Source organism: Neocloeon triangulifer, unplaced genomic scaffold (genome assembly GCF_031216515.1).
Source record: "Neocloeon triangulifer isolate White Clay Creek 2 clone unplaced genomic scaffold, ASM3121651v1 ptg000002l, whole genome shotgun sequence".
In the NCBI taxonomy this organism is placed as follows: Eukaryota; Metazoa; Arthropoda; class Insecta; order Ephemeroptera; family Baetidae; genus Neocloeon; species Neocloeon triangulifer.
Genome location: NW_026775545.1, coordinates 2,725,524 through 2,746,408, shown reverse-complemented (window position 1 = coordinate 2,746,408; position 20,885 = coordinate 2,725,524). Strand labels below are relative to the sequence as shown.

The 20,885-nt window shown below is 35.8% G+C and overlaps 3 protein-coding genes across 6 annotated transcripts; all 3 read left to right on the top strand.

The window, feature by feature from the left end:
* Positions 1-1,984: 1,984 nt before the first annotated feature.
* On the top strand, positions 1,985-6,773 carry LOC132205044 (uncharacterized). Of its 2 annotated transcripts, none has more exons than XM_059633871.1 (25): positions 1,985-2,045; positions 2,100-2,151; positions 2,207-2,355; positions 2,470-2,576; positions 2,638-2,761; positions 2,822-2,860; positions 2,917-2,950; positions 3,006-3,070; positions 3,125-3,221; positions 3,280-3,524; positions 3,604-3,669; positions 3,729-3,771; positions 3,832-3,908; positions 3,966-4,062; positions 4,123-4,355; positions 4,412-4,490; positions 4,542-4,600; positions 4,951-4,986; positions 5,042-5,165; positions 5,220-5,329; positions 5,382-5,441; positions 5,512-5,545; positions 5,599-5,669; positions 5,722-5,818; positions 6,343-6,773. In XM_059633871.1, exons 1-25 carry the CDS (start codon positions 2,007-2,009, stop codon positions 6,564-6,566), a joined length of 2,361 nt encoding a protein of 786 aa, XP_059489854.1. In that variant the 5' UTR covers positions 1,985-2,006; the 3' UTR covers positions 6,567-6,773. The 2 variants fall into 2 exon arrangements, with proteins under 2 accessions (XP_059489854.1, XP_059489855.1); XM_059633872.1 differs by having other exon boundaries at positions 1,994-2,075; positions 2,122-2,151.
* Positions 6,774-7,298: 525 nt separating this feature from the next.
* LOC132205048 (uncharacterized) lies at positions 7,299-11,943 on the top strand. Of its 3 annotated transcripts, XM_059633885.1 has the most exons (26): positions 7,299-7,766; positions 7,818-7,863; positions 7,916-8,055; positions 8,228-8,346; positions 8,404-8,520; positions 8,551-8,623; positions 8,678-8,716; positions 8,773-8,806; positions 8,860-8,924; positions 8,976-9,072; positions 9,135-9,379; positions 9,446-9,514; positions 9,577-9,619; positions 9,674-9,750; positions 9,808-9,904; positions 9,959-10,191; positions 10,252-10,330; positions 10,391-10,449; positions 10,525-10,560; positions 10,615-10,738; positions 10,801-10,913; positions 10,965-11,027; positions 11,104-11,137; positions 11,192-11,262; positions 11,327-11,423; positions 11,531-11,943. In XM_059633885.1, the coding sequence occupies exons 1-26, from the start codon at positions 7,713-7,715 to the stop codon at positions 11,752-11,754; spliced, it is 2,448 nt and encodes an 815-aa protein (XP_059489868.1). In that variant the 5' UTR covers positions 7,299-7,712; the 3' UTR covers positions 11,755-11,943. The 3 variants fall into 3 exon arrangements, with proteins under 3 accessions (XP_059489868.1, XP_059489869.1, XP_059489867.1); XM_059633886.1 differs by having other exon boundaries at positions 8,297-8,346; positions 8,404-8,623; XM_059633884.1 differs by having other exon boundaries at positions 8,404-8,623.
* A 1,270-nt stretch (positions 11,944-13,213) lies between these two features.
* Positions 13,214-19,220, top strand: LOC132205131 (tubulin-specific chaperone D). The gene is made up of 17 exons (XM_059634011.1): positions 13,214-13,716; positions 14,088-14,272; positions 14,331-14,469; positions 14,531-14,711; positions 14,765-15,127; positions 15,464-15,693; positions 15,754-15,893; positions 15,947-16,052; positions 16,113-16,293; positions 16,347-16,508; positions 16,561-16,776; positions 16,830-17,000; positions 17,056-17,192; positions 17,245-17,396; positions 17,449-17,644; positions 17,702-18,022; positions 18,078-19,220. Exons 1-17 carry the CDS (start codon positions 13,354-13,356, stop codon positions 18,351-18,353), a joined length of 3,519 nt encoding a protein of 1,172 aa, XP_059489994.1. The 5' UTR covers positions 13,214-13,353; the 3' UTR covers positions 18,354-19,220.
* The last annotated feature ends 1,665 nt before the right edge of the window (positions 19,221-20,885 follow it).

Here is a 20,885-nt window from a genome sequence, read left to right as displayed (position 1 = left end):
AAAATATTGAAGTGGATTTCATTCTTTTTTTAAACTTTAATTATTTCATCAGTGTTTTAAAATATTTGATTTGATTTTATTGATTTCGTTTTACAGCTGAAGTTTTGAATTAGTCAAATTTTAACCTTTTTTCCAAATCAATTTTGAACTTTTACAAAATTCTGTCTGCGTCGCACAAGGAGCGATTATTATTCTCATACTTGAGCGATGTACATCAAGCAGAGTGCTCTTGAAAGATGTGTTTTTGGAGTTGAATGCGGCGGTCGTGCCGCTTATTCCAATAAAGAGTCGGTTATTCCTGGCCAGCCACGATCTTGATATGTACGAAAGTTCTCCGCCGCTGACGGAGACGCCGTTTGATGCGCCTCACGTTTTTTTTTCTGCAATTTAGCAGAAGCTGCGACGGATATTTATTTATACACCATCCGTCAAACCTAGTTTCAGAAAAAATTCGCAGCAAAAATGTGCAAATTAAAAATTTGTTCCTCTCCAATGCTTTTTTTTTATTAAATTTGATAATTATTAATTAATAATTTAAATTATAGTAAAGTTGTGATTGCAGATGACTTTTTGAAAATGTTTTGTTTTCATCATTATATAACACCTAGTTTGGCAAAACTCGCATCAATATGATAGCTATAAATTTTTTCCGCCATTCTGACCGGGAAAAGTCACGCGTACTTTTCCACATCCTGCGGCTACATGATTGTGAAACATATCAAATTATTATTTTCGGTGATATTTCATTATTGCAAAGCTTTGGTCATTATGATTCGTAATATTCGTGTTAATGAATTATATTTTTTGAACGCTTCAGGCCTTTGACATTCTTGACAGCATAGAAATAATTAAAATGGGCCAAACACGCTGATTTTAGCTGCAGTGTGACACTAACATGACAAAAATAACTCTTTGTAATGTTTACCGACTAATTTTAATTATAATTTTCGTTGTTAATTTAATATAAGTTTCACTATAAAAAAATAATAATTTATACTACATAAACTAAATATTATTTAATACAAATAATATATAAAATGCAATTACCATACCCAAAATATTTTAATTATATTGAAATGATATGACTATAGAAAAATAATATTTTAGCTTTTGCGTTTAAGCAACCGGTTCCCTTTTGTAGTGTCTATCATGCAAACTAGATTTATGAGTAAAATTTTCATCGCAGTGCTATTGATTTCCTGTGGAAAGAAATATTTATTTTGAAACGGAGTTGTATTTATTATGAATGAAATTGCTAATCAAAACGTTATGTTCACTTCCCACTTTTTATGGTGTATTTTCTAAACAAATTAATATAATAAGTTATTCATGTTTTCATTCATACATGACACAAATTTTTTGATATGGTTTTCTTTTCTTATTCTTCTTTGTCTCATTTTCAAATATGCGACTGGCAATGAGTGTAATTTTGTATATTGGGCCATAATACAATAAAAGCGATGAAGAATTGAATTTTGACAATGTGATATGTTAGACAAATAAGCAACAACAATAATCAATAATTTGAAAAATAGTTTAAACATATTTTAAACATAAAAGTAAATAGTTCACAGTTTTGTAGAGTTACAGATAAATGGCAATAGGATTACGACTACAGCGAACTTCCTGTTTTCGAACAGTATAGTATGCACTAGCTTGCTAACCTTCGCATGATAGGTAAGCTTGACAGAGAACAAAAATAATTTATATTCAAATTTTAATTTTAATTCAGAATAAGGGGAAACCCAGGGAGGCCAGGGAAACCAATTAATTTTTTGTTCACTAAGCGTCAAAAGCTTTTGAAATTCTTTTGACACTATGAAAAACTGGGCACTTGCACTGTTTCATTAACTTTTCCTTACATTCACCACTCACTGGTGTCATGGTGTGACGTTTTGATGACAATAATGGGGGGGGGGGGAACCGCGCTGTTTCCGATTTAGCAAATTTTTCTCATCGCTCGTGTTTAATGCTGCAGGGCCCATCATCCGGGAGAAAACACAGCGATGAGAGCAATTTTCATCGTTGCACTAATAATTTTCAATGTTAAGAAATATTCATTTTAAAACTAATTGGTATTGATTATGAATTGAAAATAGATTTTGTTAATTGACGTTGTAGAAAGTGCCAGGAAAAATGGAGGAACTTCAAGTATGACACATGAGTCTTTTTTGCAACAGTAAATTTCATCTAATCTGCATAGCAGAATCGCGTCAAAGATCTAAAAGTAGTCGGAAACTGATAATCAAATGCTGTGGAACGGCATCTTGCACTAAAACGAGCTCCAAAAGTGTGATGGTTACTCGCAACAACAGCTCATCCACCTCATCTGCAATGTCCACAACGTCCACCGCGGTAAAAAAAAATTCTATCAATTTTATTTGGCATTCTTGAAAATTACCTGTTACAATATAAAATACTCTATATGGTCTGGAAATTAAGTTTTTTTTACAAGTTTTCCTAACATAGTTTACAAGTGAACCGTTCACTGAAGTATCAGAACCCAGCAATACTGTAGCATTAACATCTCCGTCCGAGGAAACAAAAGAAACAATCACAGAGGCTTTGACTGAAGGGTCAGATATATTTGGAAAAATTCTAATTGAACGTTGCCTAATACTTAAATCGTGTCGTTAGAACCACGGAACAATTAACAACTGTTTTTACCGAGCCACCAAGCACTGAACCAATTACTACTGAGTCAACTACTTCAACGTCTCCAACCACGACAATTACAACCACAAGGCCACCAACGGAAGAGGTTTTTTGCATTAAATTTTGAGCTTTTAATTCCACCAAAAATCTCTTGATTTTAATTAAGGAGCTCATCAGAGGCGAGTGCGCCTCTTTTGATCCAGACGTAAAATTAAATTTATTTTGCACATATTATTTCAATTTAATTGAAACGCTTTGCAGCCAACATTGTTTGCCAAAGATAACGTAGTGAAAGGTTAAAAAACAGTTTATATCTCTCCCACTTTGAAATAAAAAAAGTGATGGCACAGATCCAAAGAAGTATGGTTTCTGGATTGAATCTTGTGGTCAGCAGTTTTTGCTGGGAAAGAACTTGGTACGCTTCCCACCGGCCGTATATACGCTCTTTAATTTAAAAAAATTCAACTAGGCCACTTGGAGGGAGAACTTGATAAACTGTTCCAGGATCGGAATGGCACCGCTAACTTTTGAATCGCCTGCTAAGCTTGAGTGCTTTCGAAACATGGGTTAAATTAATTTACACTTCAAATGTTGCAAAATAATTATTTTGTAACGTTTTTACAGTTTCAAAATGGAAATACAATGCAAATTACTGGACGTCTGGTTTGAGATTTAATGATAGAAATTTTGGATGGTGCGTGAAAAACGAGACAGTCCTGATGGATGGCGTGAATTTTACATGGGCAGCAGGAAACCCAGATAATAGCAACGGCACTGAAAACTGCCTGCACCTGAAAGTGAACAGGACGAGCGCGAACTTCCTGTTTTCAGACCGGATTTGCACTAGTTTGCAATTTGTTGCTTGCCAGGTGAGCTAAAAAGAGAACAAAAATAAAAGTTTTCAAACATATTTTTTTATATATGAAAAATCATAACCATAATATAAAGGGGCAACCAACCCCAGCACCTCCATGCGTAGCCCCCACCTGCCCCAATATGACCTGCGCCAAAAATGTAAATTTATAGAAGTAGATTGAACACAATAATAAGTTTTAAATTAAACTAATATTTAGATGTCAGTCCTCGTTTCTATGGGGAATAGGGATTTCATAAAAAGTAACCAACGTCAACTTAATTTTATTATATTTTCCTTTTTTTTTTTAATTTCAATTTTAGGACCACATCGCCATGGTAGCTGGTTTAAAGAGCATCTGCGGGCGTACATGTTTAGTTTTCCGAACAATACGCAAACCGTATGCAATTGAGCCAAGTTCAATTAAGATATTAATTAATTTTATTTCATAAAAAAGTTTGCAGACGCCGTCCAAGCTTGTTGCGAGCTGGGATTGAGTTTGTTGAGTCTGGAAAGTGCTTACAAATATCAATCTCTGATCAATGCAATAAATGGTTCATATAACAGAAACATGATTTATGTAATAAACGTAATAAACATTTGACGAAAAATAGAAAATAAATCTGACAGCGATTTCTTCTGGACTTCCGGAAGTGATCAAGGCTGCGAGGGCAAATTCGGTTGGTGCAATGTTCCTCAGTGGTGGGTAAACAAAAGCGCGCCTTGGGCGTCCGGACAGCCTGACAACGCACGGGGCAACGAAAACGCCGTTGCCATTTTCTTGAACAAAACGCACGCACAGCTTTTTGATTTCAACGAACAGGAGAAATTCAGATTCATTTGCGAGGTTTCACTTGCTATAGATTTTGGTTTTGATTATTTTCACTTTTTAACTTTTTTTAGGCGCGACTAACTTATGGTTCACCATCAGGAGGTGCCATGGTGAGAGACGAGTGCGCATCAGTGTACAAATTGAACCAAAGTTTGTGATCTTTAGATGAAATGATTGAAAATTAATTACGTTTGGGAACAGGTGAGATTGACAGGCTCCTCAATGACACAAAAATTCAGATCGCAGCACAAAATTCAAAGGTTTTGTTTTGATTTTTTTTTTATAAATTCACAATTTAGTTTGTTTCTTTCAATTGCTTTTTCAATTAACAAATGATGATATTATTGTCCACTGTGAAATGTGGATTTTTCTTGACACCGTTTGAAATTTAGGGAAAAAATAATGAAATATCCTTTGCGTAACGTTTTCCTAGAGCAACTTTCAATGGCTGATCGATGTGTTTCTCCATTCAACATACAATTAGCTAATCAATCTTTTAAATGTTTTTTGTGATTAATTTTAAAATTAAAAATATATAATTTATCACAAATTTTTACAAATCATAATTTTGAAATGCTTAAATATATAGATATTATCATATTATTTCCAGTCCTTCGTTACTTGCCTTGCAGAGAAATCAGATTTGGTACATTATCATTTTATTCAGTATTTAGCTGATCTGCAATCAGTGCAATTTTTAGTTGGTCAACGGTGAGTTCGTGGAGAATGAGGTTTTGGCAATAATGGAGAACCAAGCGGGTGAAAATAGAACCGAGCTTCAAAACAACATCCACATAGTCAGGGATGATTGTAGCAGCTCTACTGGTAGAAATTCAACTTTTATTTTAAGTGAAATTAGAAAGAAAAAATTAATTGCAGCCGGAATGAACTACGCAGACAAAGCGCCTCAAGTGTTTTCGTGCGTTGGCGAAAAAGCGCCAGTTTTATTAACTAACGTCGTTTCTGGCGTGGGCCAAGTGCTTCCACTGGTAATGTGAATTCCTTTTTGTTAAATATTGTTCCATTTAAATTTTTATCAAGGAATACGATCCTATGCCACCAGATGCATTCTGCTACAAGTCCACTGGGTGCAACGTTGACGTAACTAAAATAATTTTCTCCACGTGCTTAAAATAATACAAGTAATAACAACATTGATGAAAAAATGAAGTATGCAATGAAGGCGACGATTGCTGCATGCAATTGTAAAATTGATCAGAGTAATATAATTATGAAGTCGTAATGAACATAATTTCAGCGTCCTGCGATCTGCGATATGGATTTGTGCAAGTTATTTGCGGCAAAAGATATTTCCAAGATAAAACCAGGGTTAAAATAAGTTATCAGTTTAATTCAAGTGCTTTTAAAATCTCCATAACAGACCGAGTTGAAATGGGCCTTTCAAAATTGTTGCCAACAAGGAATGAAAATTGTATCGATTGGCACTTTGGAGGAATTGAACTGCCTCACTAATATCAGTACGTCATGATTATTAATGAAATAACCGGAAATATCAATTTTGGCAAAACAAATTATTACACAACATTATATTTTCCCACACTTACATTTTTAACAAAAACTTTTTTTTAAGAGATGGAAGTAAAACTTTTGTAGCGATTCATTTATTCAAATCCTATAAAATTTAAATAGAATGAAGGAATTTTTTATGAATGTTATGATGGTCTACTGATTTCTTAGCAATACAGCAATATTGTCTATACATTATTTTTTTTATAAGTTCTTAAAATGAAATTTTATACTTAATAATACCCAGTGTCAATATTTAATAAAAAAAAAAAATGTGCAAGAATTTCATAAAAATCTATCAAGATAGACAAGAAATCATAAATTTAAAATAATGTATGAAGTCTTAAAATGATACTAGTTGCATTACAATTAGTAAAAATCTGTTGTTAGAATGTATTTTGGAGCGACTTGAAAACAAACCATAAATATTTTTTTCTGACTGAGTTGTCCTAATTTTCAATTTTGCCACATTCAGCCACGCCAGGATCAGGAGAATGGTTGTGGGTGGGGAGTAGCAGAATCAACAGTACCCGCGCACGCTGGTGCACTTCACAAGAGCCTTTTTATTTTGATGGATACGACAAGGTGTTCGACAATGCTGATCCATCTTTTGACGCGTATTTGGTCAGTCCTCGGAAGAAGATGATCACCATTGCCAAGCAAACTGCTTGGCACTTCCCACTATGTGTTTTGGAGTAATTTCAAACAACATTAATATCAAGACTAAGGACTCCTGACTGGCTTGTCAAACCAAGTCTTCACAGAACCGCAGGAGCCATTTATGGCAAATGTTAGAAAATAATTGGAATTTAATTAAACATCTACTTTTAAATTGACTTCATTTGACTACGTCAATAAGGAACCCTTAATAAATAATGTTTAAGAGTTTATAATTAGAATTTTTAAAAAATATGAAAAAATGTTTTTTTTTTATTCGGACTTGTTTCGGCATGATATTTATTGATTTAAAATATTGAACCCCATTTTTCCCTTTCGTGTTCGAAATCAGAAAAATAATGTTTTCTACAATTATTTTTAATTTTTTTTTTATTTTTTTTTTTTATTTTGGATAAATCATAATTTTCTTTATTGACTTATTGCGTAATATTTTGATACAAACCAACTGGCCACTTGCAATTTTGGCAAGAAAAAATAACAGAAAACAAAATCACTAATTGGCTGTGAACATCCAACCCTCCTTGAAAATAGAGGAAATAAAGAAGCAAACAAGTGTAAAAATAAAAAACACCACTTCAATGTAACAAAAATGTTTGAAATCAAAATAAACCCTTATTTGATTATTTCTGATAAAAACGTGAATGTTATTGCAATTGATGGGTAAGAAAAACAACAATAAAACAAAATTTTATTGCAAACTAAATGTTTCGCAGTTTTCTTGTGTTTCTATTAGCGTTAAAGCAAGTTATAGTGGTGATATTAAAAATTATAATTTGTCCATCGTGATTGAGTAATTTCGCTAAACATACATGTATGTGTGTGATAAAAGTGGCGAAATTTGCCCTTCCACCCTTGCGTCTTATTGTTAGTGCAATTTCAAACTAAATATCAAACAGAAAACGTCAAAATAATAAATAGATCATGAATTTATTATAATACTCTATTTTCATGACTGTGTTGCGTTTATTTTTATTGCGTGACAAATTTACAAAAAGCAAAATGGTTCGCAGTTTTGCAGAGTTGGGAAACTTTTCTCTGCCAATGAGCTAGTGTCAGGATGCTGATGGATATAGCGTTGCATCCGGTTTTATATACAATTCGTTTGTTTCCTCTCTATAAAATCAGTCTATATGTTACAACCAATTCGACTCACTGCTGTCTGCAACAATGATAATCAAGCATGTTCAACATATTTTCATCGCAGCGCTCATTATTTTAAATGTAAAATTTATTATATTTTACGTTTCATTAAAATTAAATTTAAAAAATAAGATTTTGTTTGTCTTGGAAGCTGCAAGAAAAAACGGAAGAGGGTCAAGTAATTATACCTTCACATAATTTTTCTTGACATAATTTTTGATACTTAACAGACTCGCGTCTTAGACGGAAAACGATAATTAAATGCTGTGGAACGGAATCTTGCTTTAGAATGGGCTCAAAACGTGTTACGGTGACCACCATGTTAACACGCACAAATATTACAACCACGTCATCCAAAACAACCAGTTTGGTAAAGTTTAAAAATAAAATGTATTTTAAAATTAAAATAATTCACTCATTTTTTATGTGCGTTGTTTTTTTAAATAATAAAATATTAACAAGTGTCCTGTCCGCGCTCCGTTATCAAATCAATGACCAGAAAATAAGATATTTTAATGTCTCCTGCTTACTTATCTTGTTAGTTACCAAGTGAACCGTTCACTGAAGTATCAGAATTGAGCAGTGCTGTAGCATTAACATCTCCATCCAAGGAAACAACAGAAGCAATCACGGAACTTGTACAAGAAACTTCGACGGAGAGGTCAGCTTTGAAAAAATTTAATTGAACTTGGTCTGAATTTAAAATCGGGAACAATAGAATGACAGAACCAATAACAACGGTTTTTACTGAGCCACCAAGAATTGAACCAACTACTACTGAGTCAACTACTACTGAGTCAACTACTACTGAGTCAACTACTACTGAGTCAACTACTACTGAGTCAACCACTACTGAGTCAACTACCACTGAGTCAACTACTTCATCGTCTTCAACCACGACTTCCACAACTACAACCACAAAACCACCAACGCAAGAGGTTTTTGCAACAAATTTTGAGCTCTAAATCTATTAGAATTCTCTAAATTTCAAGGAGCTGATAAGAGGAGTGTGTACTTCTTATGATACAGATGTAAAATGAAGTTTATTTTGCACAAATTATTTAAATTTAATTAAAACGCTCTGCAGCCAGCATTGTTTGCTACAGAAAACGCAGTGAAAGGTGGAGAGAGTATATATTTTTCTTTATCTCTTTAAAATAAAATGACTGCGCAGATCCAAAGAAGTATGGTTTCTGGGTTCAATCTTGTGGTCAACAGTTTTTGCTGGGAAAGAACTTGGTAAAAAAAACTCTGCTGTGACGCTCATTGTTAAAATTTAAATTCAACCAGGCCACTTGGAGGGAGAACTTGATAAACTGTTCAAGGATCGGAATGGCACCGCTAACATTTGAATCGCCTGCCAAGCTTGAGTGCTTTCGAAACATGGGTTAAATTAATTTACTCGTCAAATCTTCCGAAATAATATGTTATTTATCGATGATTTTAAAGTTTCTAAATGGAAATTCAATGCGAATTACTGGACATCTGGTTTAAGATTTAATGATAGAAATTTTGGATGGTGCGTGAAAAACGATACAGTCCTAATGGATGGCGTGAATTTACCATGGGCAGCAGGAAACCCAGACAATAGAAATGGCACTGAAAACTGCCTGCACCTGAAAGTGAACAGGACGAGAGCAGACTTCCTGTTTTCGAACAGGATTTGCACTAGTTTGCAATTTTTAGCGTGCCAGGTTGGTTAAAAATTAAAAAGAGAAGATTCAAAATTAATTACGAAAAATTACTTTCAAATAATTAAGGGGCAACCAACTCCAGCACCTCCAGGATGCTCAGCCCCCGCTTGCCCAAATATTACATGCGCTAAAAATGTAAATTTATACATAAGTTTGTTTAGCATAATAATCCTTTCATTGATTTATTTTAAATATAGATGTCAATCCACGTTACTATAGGGTACAGGGACTTCTTATATAGTAATCAATGCCAACTATAGAGTTTATTTTTACAAAAAAAAATTTAAACCGTAGGACCATTTCGACACGGTACCTGGTTTCAAGAACATCTGCGGACGTACATGTTTAGTTTTCCAAACAACACACAGACTGTATGAAAAGCTATTTAGCTAATTTTAGAAAATATCATTTAATTCCTGATTAAAAAGTTTGCAGGCGCCATCCAAGCATGTTGCGAGTTTGGATTACAGTTGCTGAGTCTGGAAAGTGTTTACAAATATCAATCTCTGATCAAAGCTATAAAAGGTTCTAATAAAAGAAAATGCAATTAATTTTTAAAAAACTTTGAACGAAAAATAGTAAATACGTCTGACAGCGATTTTTTCTGGACCTCCGGAAGTGATCAAGGCTGCGAGGGCAAATTCGGTTGGTGCAATGTTCCTCAGTGGCGGGTAAACAAGAGCGCGCCTTGGGCGTCCGGACAGCCTGACAACGCACAGGGCAACGAAAACGCCGTTGCCATTTTCTTGAACAAAACGCACGCACAGCTTTTTGATTTCAACGAACAGAAGAAATTCAGATTCATTTGCGAGGTTTAATTTAATTATTTATTGCTAGACCGTGTTCGTTGTGACATATTTCTTTTGTTAAAGTCTCGACAAACTTATGGCATTCCGTCACCAGGAGCTATGGTGAGGGATGAGTGCGGTTCAGTGTACAAATGGAATCAAAGTATACATATTTATGATTTTTTATCTTCGAAAACAAGCGTAACAACTTATTAAACTGCAGGTGAAATCGACAGGCTCCTCAGTGACACAATAATTCAAATGACCGCGCCTAATTCAAAAGTTTGTCTCTAATTTTTTTATTATGATTTTTTTTTTAATTTAATAACTTTTTCAACACCCTTTTGAAATAAAAAGCCCTTTGTCACTTGCGTCGCAGAGAAATCTGACCTGGTACTTGATTTTGAATTTATTTATCCCTTTCTGGTTTCAAATCGAAATTTTTAGATGGTCAACGGTGAATTTGTGGAGAATGAGGTTTTGGCAGTGATGGAGAACCAAGCAGGTGAAAATAGAAACGAACTTCAAAGTAACATTAACATAGTGAGGGACGATTGCGGTAGCTCCACAGGTAGAATTTGTTGAATATCGAAGTTCCAGTTTTGAGAAGATCCGTTTTTTTTTTAATTAAAGCTGGAATGAACGACACAGACAAAGCTTCAAAAATGTTTTCCTGCGTTGGCGAAAAAGCCCCCGCTGTGTTAACAGGCGTTGTTGCAGGCATGGACCAAGCGCTACCACCACTTGTAATAAAACAAATTTTATCGCAATAATTAAGTTTGAACTTCTGTTTTAAGGAAAATGATCCAATGCCACCAGATGCTTTTTGCTTCAACGAACACACTAACTGCACTGTTGATGTAAATGCATAAATTAAAAATCAACCTTTACCATTTTCTACTAACATTGCAAATTTAATTTAATAATTTACTATAGCCAGTACTTAAGGCGGAAATTGATGCGTGCAAATGTAATTTTAAAGATTTGAAAAAAAATCACACATTCACAACAAAATGTTTTGCAGCGACCTGCGCCGTGGCAAGTGGGGACGTAGAAGTTATTTGCGGCAAAAAGTTCTACCAGTTTAAACCCATTGTAAAAGAAACTGAATCTCAGTGCTTTATTGAATATTGTGTAATTAAATTATTCATATTGTCAGGTGGTCATGGAAGAAGCCTTTAAACAATGCTGCATTCGAGGAATGAAACTTGCTTCGATCGCTACTTTAGAAGAAAAGCTCTGCCTCGCTAATATGAGTGCGCAAATTAATTTTAAATTTTTTTTGTTTTTCTTAATTTTCTTCTGAAATATTTAACAATTTTTTCCCAAACACTAAAATTTTTATTTCTGATTCCATGAACAGCCTTATCAGAGGCACCGGTATGGATGTGGGTTGCAATTAGCAGAATCAACAGTACGCGCGCACGCTGGTGCACTTCGCCAGAGCCCTTCTCACTTAAAGACTACGTTTGGAAGAATGACAATGCTGACCTTCTTTTAGATGCGTATGTTGTCGCCCCTAAATTAAATATCATCACCATCAGCAAGCGATCAAATTTTCACAGCCCCCTTTGCGTTTTAGAATAAAGCACCCAAAATTATAAAAGTTTCAAGTATTTGAAATTATGTTATGTACTCAAACATAAACAAAAATTACAGATGTTTTTGATAAAATGATTTTTTGATCTGATATAGATTTATTTGATCATACTATTTCTGATTATATATTTATTTTTTAAATAAGACACTGTAAAAAATAATCTTCATTGTTTTAAACTCGACTACAGTAACTAAATGTAGTTTGTCATTTTTCTCAGAAGAGTTCTTGAATCTAAATTATAATTTCTGCTTTTTTGTTGTAATTTATTAAAATATTTAGATTTTTTGTTTTGTGTTTAATGTATTTGAATGCTGAATAAAGAAAAAAATAAATGTTGATTTTAGTGAAAAGTTTCTTGTTAAAGTGTTTGTTTTTTAACCTGCATTTGCATTTTTGCAATAATTTTTTAAATAGTTCTGCGAAATGAATGTTACACTATTTTGTATAGAATAGAATAAAGAGTAAAGTAGCAGCGTTTTTATAAAAGGCCACTTTCTGCCACCCTTTCGTTATCTCTAGCTCGTTGCACCGGCGTTAATTGCCGTGTGTTTGCTGACAGGTTTTTTGACGAAAGAGTCAACAAGCGGCCTCATTGCTCGGCAAACATTTGTATTAGAGAGGGTGGGTGTGCTGTGGCACATTGAGAAACTTTCTTTCGGCTAGAAATTCTTCAAATGAAGAGCTAATGCTAGGAATGAAACTGCTGTGAAATGTTTTTTTAATTTTTTTTATTTCTATGAATCTTGGAAGTGGATAAAGAGAGCAAAATAGTGCAGCTTTAATTATTTTAAAAGAAATCTCCGAGAAATGAATAATAAATGTTTCAATCAAGAAAATATTTAATGAAAGTGATTTTCTGAGGCAAAATCTAATGCGAAATAAACCTAAACATAATAATATCAGTTTTTTTCAATTAACAAATTTAAGTGGTATTCTCAGGAAAAATTACAATCATGCTATTTTTCATTTTTTTCCTCTGTAAATTTTTTTTTTTTTTTTACAGCAATTCAGCTTTCCTTTGAAATACTATTATTGTTTTCTCGTGTATGGTGATCGTAAACAAATAAATAACAAGAGATCATTAATTTTTGGTTTTTGCTACATTTGATTGGAATTGTCAAAACAAGACTTTACAAGAATAGAAACTAATTTTTGCTATTTTTGGAAGACAATGAAACAACCATTTTGCAAAGACTAATTTGACTTTTCAATGATGATGAGTAATTATTTTTCCATTTTCACATCCTAATTTTAAAATTTCATTGGTCAATTTTCTCTTTGAAAATGGTACAAATAAAATTATGTTGATTAGAGACACAAATTAATGCGACTAATTAATATTTAACATCCTAACTGTTTATGCAACTGGCCCGTCACACGAGTATCGCGGGTCTGCGTACCACATGAAATGAGCTTTTGCGCAAACTCGGCGGGTCGACCATGTGGGCGTCGCCTTTGTGTTTACAATTTTGAGTTGCACACAGGTTTCGAGGCGAAGGTGCGAGTCGTTTTTCTTGGTGTGAATGAACTCAAAGCCAGCGACTTTTCCACCTACTCGTCGGTGAGTGTCCGAAGAGAACTGCAAAATGTCGCACATCCTGGGCAGCGCGGAGGACTTGGCGTCCAAAGACCTGGACAGCCTGGAGGTGGCGTGCACCAAAGAGGCGTTCACCGACTCGGAGGAGGTCTTCCGTCTGATCGGTGAAGTGTCCGACGCCGACTCCGTCCGAGCCGAACTGGCGCTCACGCAGTTCACGAAGCTGCTGTCCCAGTACCAGCTGCAGCCGCACCTTCTCGACAGCAACCTCGAGGACATGCTCCAGCGACTCATCAACATCGTCAAGGACGGACAGTCTTCGAACGGAGTAAAAAACGAGGCCTTCAAGTACCTGGTCGTCGTGTCCCACGTCCGAGGCTACAAAACCGTCGCCAGGATGCTTCCTCATGAGGTGAAAAAATTAACTATCAAATTTATTTTGAAATTTAGTAATTATTTACGTAAATAAATTGTTAATTGCACTGCGTAGTACTTTGGCCTCATTTGAGATCAACAAACTTTACTTAACTTTTTATTTCACCTAAGTTAAATCTTCAATTTAAATTTTATTTTCTTCATTTTCGAGCAGAAAATAAAATGTTCGTTAATTAAAAATGTAAATAAATAAGTTTAATAAATTTTGGTTCAATTAGGTTGGTTAAGAAATTCCTGAAATTATATATATTCTATTCTTTTTTTTTCAAATTATTATAAATTCCAAAAATCTAGTTCAAACCAATCTTATATAAAATAAAAAATTAACCAAAATCATGATTGTTAAAGGTTTCTGACCTGGAGCCAGTTCTGAAAATGCTCATCGAGCAAGACCCAAGTGATGTGGACACATGGGCTACAAGACACATGCTTCTCCTCTGGCTGTCCATCATTGTCATGATGCCCTTCCACATGTCCCGACTGGACAGTTTCACGCCCGAAGAGGCCGACGGACGAAAGACTGCCATGGAGAGGTGAATAAATTCTATCAAAATAAACTTATTTTGTATTAATATGTTTCAATCTTCTCAGAATTTTGGACATTTGCAAGCAGTATCTGTTGGTACTTGACTCCTGTCATCGTCCTGCAGCTTTCCTCACTTCTCGATTCCTGACCCGGTCAGACGTGACCAACCTTCACCTGAGCAGCTTCCTCGACTGGGCAACTAAGGTCAAAATTTCCTCTTGAAAAATGAATGAATAAAATGTCACTCACAATATTAAAATTTTAGTTGGAAGGAAATCCACCTGCTGGCGTTTTGTCTGCTGTTTGCTGGATTTTCAAGCATGGCAAGAGGGATGACCTTTTGCCCTTTGCAACTCCGATGCTTCGATGGGCTCAGGAGTGCACCAAGCGTGACCAGATTTTCTCCCTCACTCACAAATTTGCCATGAAATTGATCCAAAGAATTGGTAAAATAATCCAATTTGACAACAAATTTTTATCTGAAAATTTACTCTGACAGGGTTGACCTATCTGAAGCCTCGAATTGCCCCTTGGAGGTACCAACGGGGCAGTCGATCTTTGGCTGACAACCTGAAGACTGTTGAACAAGCCGAAACTACTCAAAACGCATCTTCGAATGAGCAGGAAGACGAAGACTTTGACGTTCCTGATGAATTGGAGGAGGTGGTTGAAGAGCTGATTCAGGGCTTGAGGCACTCTGACCTTGTGGTCAGGTGGTCAGCAGCCAAAGGTCTTGGCAGAATCACGGTTCGTCTGCCCAAAGAACTGGGAGATGAGGTCGTTGGATCTGTTCTGGCTGTGATGAACGCTCGGGAGGTTCCACATGCCTGGCACGGAGGATGCCTTGCTCTGGCTGAATTAGGTATGCAATTTTAAATTTTATTAAAAAAAAATTTATAAATAATAATGGCAAAATATTTTAAATATTATTGTTTGTTGAAATTTGGAAAAAAATAATTTAATAAGCAATCCTTTATTTTGCTTTATTTGACAAACAAATTTTTTTAATGCGACATTTGAAATTTTCTACATGTTTTTCCGTATTTAAAATTAATGGAAAAATCAAGTAAAAGAATAAGTATTTTCATCTGATATCTCCAGTTTTAATTTACTCAAATTTTTTTTATTTGAGATAAAGGTTCTTCATATTTCTCATATATTTTTCATTCCTAGCTTTGTATTGAATTTTATTTTCCAGGTCGCCGAGGCTTACTTCTTCCTACTCGACTTCCTGAAGTTGTGCCTATTGTTCTCAAAGCTCTTGCGTTTGATGAAAAGCGGGCAAATTTGCCCGTCGGAGCTGTGATTAGAGATTCAGCCTGCTACGTTTGTTGGGCCTTTGCTCGGGCTTTTGACAAAGACGTCCTCTCACCGTACATCAATGACATTGCCAGTGCCTTGGTTGTTGTCACAGTTTTTGACCGAGAGGTACAATTGAAAAGTTAACACCTCTCAGGCATTAATTGAAATTTAAAATTTTCAAATCAGATCAACTGCAGGAGAGCAGCATCGGCAGCTTTCCAAGAAAATGTCGGCCGACAGGGAGCTTTTCCTCATGGACTAGACATCATCACAACGGCCGACTTCTTTGCAGTCGGAATCAGGAATAACGCCTACTTGGAAATTTCGTATGGTTAATGATACAAATCAAAACTTCTTTAATGATTTTATTTCTAAAAAGGGTCCAGATTGCTCAGTTCGAAGAATACACCCTGCCATTAATTGACCACCTTCTGCAAAAAAAGGTTGACCACTGGGACATTTCCATCAGAGAACTGGCAGCAAAAGTATGTTTCAATTTATTTATGTTATTTTATAAAATTTTAATTTTTCTTTTAAATTCCTAGGCTCTACATAAACTGGCGCACTTGGCTACAGAACACACTACCAGTGTGGTTTTGCCCGAGTTTATTCGTTTGGCGCAATCAATTGATCTGCATAGCCGTCATGGGTCAATCACGGCCATTGGTGAAGTTCTGGCAGGTCTTGCTAAAGGTCTGCAGGATAAGACTATAGCTGATGTTTTAGGTAAATGTTGAAAATTTGTTTGATTGAAAAACATTTCAAAACCATATTTTCAGATGAAAACGTCTTGACTGAAATCAGAGACTTGGTGACTTCCATTGGAAAAAGGGGTCAGTTCCAGGGAATGGGAGGCGACCTTATGAGGCAGGCAGTGCTGAGCTTCATCAAAAACGCCTCTATTGCTAAAATGCCTTTCCACGAACACACTCAAGTCCTTGGTGAGAAATCTGAAATAATTTTAAAAACTAATCAGCTAAACTAAAATTACAGAGGACTGGCAAAAGGTGATCATTGACTCAATGAAACAAGTAGACCCACTGACCAGAGCAAGATCGGTTGAGGCTCTTCCCGCTTTTTGCGAGCAGTTCTGCAAAGACCCCAGTGGCTCGATTTTGCCTCGCCAATTGGCCTTGATTAAAATTTTGATGGATTCTCTCACTAGTCTGCAGGCAGAGACTACTCGAATGGGATTCTGCAGAGCTTTAGGTAAACACTTTTACACGCAACATGTGTTTAGATATTGTAATTTTTCTTTACAGGGTCTCTTCCCAGATTTATGTTCGAGGGTGTGAGTGCCTCGGTGATTTTGGCGTTGGCAAAGTGCTCTGAGATTACGGTTGAGACTGCAAAGTGGGCTGAGAGCAGGCGTGATGCTCTCTCGGCTCTCTCAGCAGTTTGTGCTTCAGTCGGAACAACTCCTTTGGCTCAAGGTAAATTCTCATATTTTTCTATTTTTTTTTTTTTACCTGCTTTTCTTTTAAAAAGGTGATGAAACTTGGTGGTACCCCACACAGTCAGGTCTGGTTTACCACCGCTTCATCGAAGGCCTCAACGACTATACCAGAGACAGCCGAGGTGATGTTGGAGCTTGGGTCAGGGAGGCCTCGATGTCTGGCCTTCAGGTATTTAAAACTAATAAAAAAAAAAATTGAAACTACTGAATATTTTTTGCAGAGCACGGTCCAGTTGGTATTGCAAGCCGAGCCTTGTGTTTTGACTGAGGAACTGATGACCACCGTTGTGGGACAGGTGGCTCGAAATGCCATCGAGAGGATCGACAGGACCAGGAAGCAGGCTGGAAATGTATTCAGCAGTCTCATTCACAGGTATTTAACTGTCAAACTGTTTTCCAAATTATAATTTTACTTTAATTTTCAGCTCTCCTCCCAACACAAAAATTCCCTGTCTCGAGTCAATCCTTCAAATCTTCTCACTGGAAACCTGCAAGGAAGTCAACTGGAGCGCCGAAGTGCAGACTTTTCCACTTTTTACACAAATGTTAGCACTTCCTCCATACACCGGTTACGTGCTGATTGGACTGGTTGCCAGTGTGGGTGGCGTCACAGAATCCCTGGTGAAAATCAAATCAAATGAAACAAGAATTATAACTAAAATTAACTTTTTTTTCTAGGTGAAACACTCAAGTTCGTCTTTGTTTGATTACCTCCGACAACAGCCACAAGATGAGCTGGCTCGAATCTGTCAGTGCATCTTGAAAATCTTTGGAGATCACCAGGGCCAGGACAGAGTTGCCATGCCTCTGCTGCGATTCCTCGACCGACTCTTTAACTCGGGCGTTCTGTGCGGCCAGGACGGCACCCTGCCTGAGGAATTTGCCCTGAACCTGGTGAAACTGGTGTCCAAAGAGACTGCCAGGTGTTCAGCGCCACTGAAACTCCTCGAGGCCATTCCAGTGTTATGTCAGGTCGCAGGCATTCGAGCTGAGAAAAAGGTAGGAAGGTTCAGTTTTTTTGCATGAGAGATATTTAAATAAGCAATTTTTGTAGGCAAGTGACTTGGCGCTGTCGTACTTGGTCACTTTCCTCTGCCATCGCTTTCCTCGCGTCCGCGCCGTTACCGCAGAGCAAATGTATGAGGCGATTTTGGTTGCCCAAGAGGACGACGGCTTTCCCGACTCCGACCTCGAATCTGTTCTCAATTTGCTCAGCGAGACCAACTGGACCGATGAGCCTATCGAGACAATCCGAAATATAAGAAATGACATTTGCGACACTCTAAAGATTCCAAAGCCAAAATTGGTGCAAAAGAGGCCAGCCCAGTAATTAATTACTTGCTTTCATTTAGTTGGCACAAATTAACCTCTCTTACTGCCGTTTCTTGTTTATAAAGAATAGCAGTTAATTCATGTTGCCTAGAAAGTATTTAAATAAGTCTCTCACAATTAATTCCTAATTTGCACATTTTTTTTAACTCTGCTCTAAAAACGTTAATGGTCTCTGATTTTAATCAAAATCTCTCTTTCTTTTGTTGGTTAACAAAACTCACCACCAATTCATTGTGATAATGAGGCGTATGAGAATTATGCTATTTATGAAATTATGAATTTATCTCGATAATTATTAATAAAACGTCAATCTCACAAAACGCTGCGCTTTTCAATCTTTCTCTGTCTTACCAGTATCTTATTGCACATTGCTCATGATTTTATGCACAGCCAGTTGATTTACTTAAAAGGCTCATTAATTTTATTACTTCTATGGTGCACTAGAGTTTCACAATTTCCATTTCACAAATCAGCAAATTGAACAAAACAGTCGATCCGTCTGCTAACATGTTAAATCTGATTATAATTCAAGCAGATAAATAAGTAAAAGATGCAGCGCGATCTGAGTTTTCAGACCCCCCTCAGCTTTAAATCATTAAGTAGAAAAGTTGCTGGTACACTCTACAAAAATTTAATAGCAATCTCGCAAGGTCTTCTCGGGCTCTGATCATGTGATGCAGTGAAAATAATCTGGATCTCTTTGGAAAACGCCCCGTCAATTAAAATTTCTTCAACATGGATTCTAACGTACAGTTTCGGAATTAATTTGTATTCCGTAGAAATCAATATAGAAAATAAAATTCTTAACTTTAAAATAGGACGAGTTTGGTTTAATCTGTGTCAAGTGCGGACAAGGTCATTTTAATATTTTAAAGCGTGGGGAAATAGTGAATGTCATCAAATATTAATTTGACTGTGTTTTGCGGATAAAAATGGTAAAAAAAATTACTCAAATTACTCAAATAAATTATTTTTATATGAAATTAGTTGTTTTTTAATTAAAAAAAATAAGGTTTTAAATTCATTGTCTTTATTTTAAGAGAATAATTTCTCATTTTTTTTTATCAACAAAGAAAAGAGAAGAAAAATTATTTTCCACATTTTTGTATGTAAAGAAATTGCCTTAATTATTATGCAGCTGCCGGTAATAAAAGTGACTAATTATTTATTTTCAATTGTAATTTTAGGCAAGAAAATATAAGACATAAAATTTATTTTCCATTAATAGAAAATTTATTATATTGAAAATAAAAATGATACAGTTTAAACGGTGTATGCGGCGAGTGCTAATTTTATGAAATATCTGCTTTGCGTCTATCGCATCCTGTACCGTACCATTTGCTATTTCGCCACTTCCTCGCAAGTGCAAACCTTGCTACACATCATCAGGCTAAAAAGCTTAAAGTAATCTTCCGCAAGATAAATGGCACTGCTTGCATTATAAATAGCATCTACACTTTCCACCTCGCTTGCCCACAGAGCTCGAGAGCAATAAATTAGTTCGCAATTTGCATAAACAATTTCACAGACTGTTAAGTTTATAATGGATAAAAAAAAATACTGGATTTTCACTGAAATTTCAAAGAACAATTTAAACCCAAGGCAAAAAGACGCAAGTTATTAATGTAAAGCAAGAATCGTGCGATTACGGCAATTTTATATTTTTAAAAAGCAACCGGCTGAAAAATCTCACATGTCAGCAAAGGGTTTGGAAGTTTATTTATTTATTTATTTCTCTAACATATTTATATGTCTTACTTCTACAGTCGTGCCAGTCTGAGCCAAAATCGCGTGGATCGCCGCATTCTTGGCTGGTCACATGATTTTGCCAGTCTGCTTGAGATGCGGCGTCTTGCTATAGTCGACCGGTTCCTCTCGGCGGAATATCTCTGCTGGAAATGTTTTACAACAAACGTCAAATTAGCTCTGGCACACACAAAAAAAAAAACGGTGACACAAATTCGCGACCGAGAGGCAAGAACTATGAGTGTCACCCTTTCGAGAGAATAATCTTCTTGATAAGGAGCTCCTGTCCCGAATGATTTTATGTACAACCTGTTCAGAATTTTTCAATTAAGTTTTCAGAGCGTGCAATAGTTGATATAATCCAACACAGGCATCTCATTCACCGCGGCGAGCTTTTGCATCGCCCTTGACTTTTTGAATCATGTGACATGCGAAACTCGTTTTCTCAAAAAGCCGGCCGGTGATGTGTGAGAATTTGTTACATAACAACAACAAAATTAACGCGTGGGTGCATTTTAATTTTTGTATTCGTGACGAGCATGAATATCCTTGTGCAAGGAATCAATAATCAGTCCAACGCGAATATTGGATTTTTGCCACATTAATTATGGATTATTTCGAATCTTCGGTTGCGAATGTGATATAGAATAATAATTAGAAGAGTTGTAATAAAATTTGCAATCAAAGGTTTGGTGTGACCAGCAGCCGCGTGTGAGATTCTTCAAGTTTTATTACAGGCATGATGTGTTCTCTCAAGAATCGCCGTAGGTGCAGGAGATGAAAT

What these genes read in the sequence shown, in the direction of transcription:
- LOC132205044 (XM_059633871.1), top strand. Translation starts at nt 2,007, where the DNA reads ATGAGAGCAATTTTCATCGTTGCACTAATAATTTTCAAT. An exon ending in TTGCAGAGAAATCAGATTTG is followed by an intron (nt 4,987 to 5,041) that starts GTACATTATCAT and finishes TGCAATTTTTAG; the next exon opens with TTGGTCAACGGTGAGTTCGT. An exon ending in GAACTGCCTCACTAATATCA is followed by an intron (nt 5,819 to 6,342) that starts GTACGTCATGAT and finishes TGCCACATTCAG; the next exon opens with CCACGCCAGGATCAGGAGAA.
- LOC132205048 (XM_059633884.1), top strand. Translation starts at nt 7,713, where the DNA reads ATGATAATCAAGCATGTTCAACATATTTTCATCGCAGCGCTCATTATT. An exon ending in TGAGTGCTTTCGAAACATGG is followed by an intron (nt 9,073 to 9,134) that starts GTTAAATTAATT and finishes ATGATTTTAAAG; the next exon opens with TTTCTAAATGGAAATTCAAT. An exon ending in TGCAATTTTTAGCGTGCCAG is followed by an intron (nt 9,380 to 9,445) that starts GTTGGTTAAAAA and finishes CAAATAATTAAG; the next exon opens with GGGCAACCAACTCCAGCACC.
- LOC132205131 (XM_059634011.1), top strand. Translation starts at nt 13,354, where the DNA reads ATGTCGCACATCCTGGGCAGCGCGGAGGACTTGGCGTCCAAAGACCTG. An exon ending in TCACAGTTTTTGACCGAGAG is followed by an intron (nt 15,694 to 15,753) that starts GTACAATTGAAA and finishes TTTTCAAATCAG; the next exon opens with ATCAACTGCAGGAGAGCAGC. An exon ending in GGGATTCTGCAGAGCTTTAG is followed by an intron (nt 16,777 to 16,829) that starts GTAAACACTTTT and finishes TTTTCTTTACAG; the next exon opens with GGTCTCTTCCCAGATTTATG.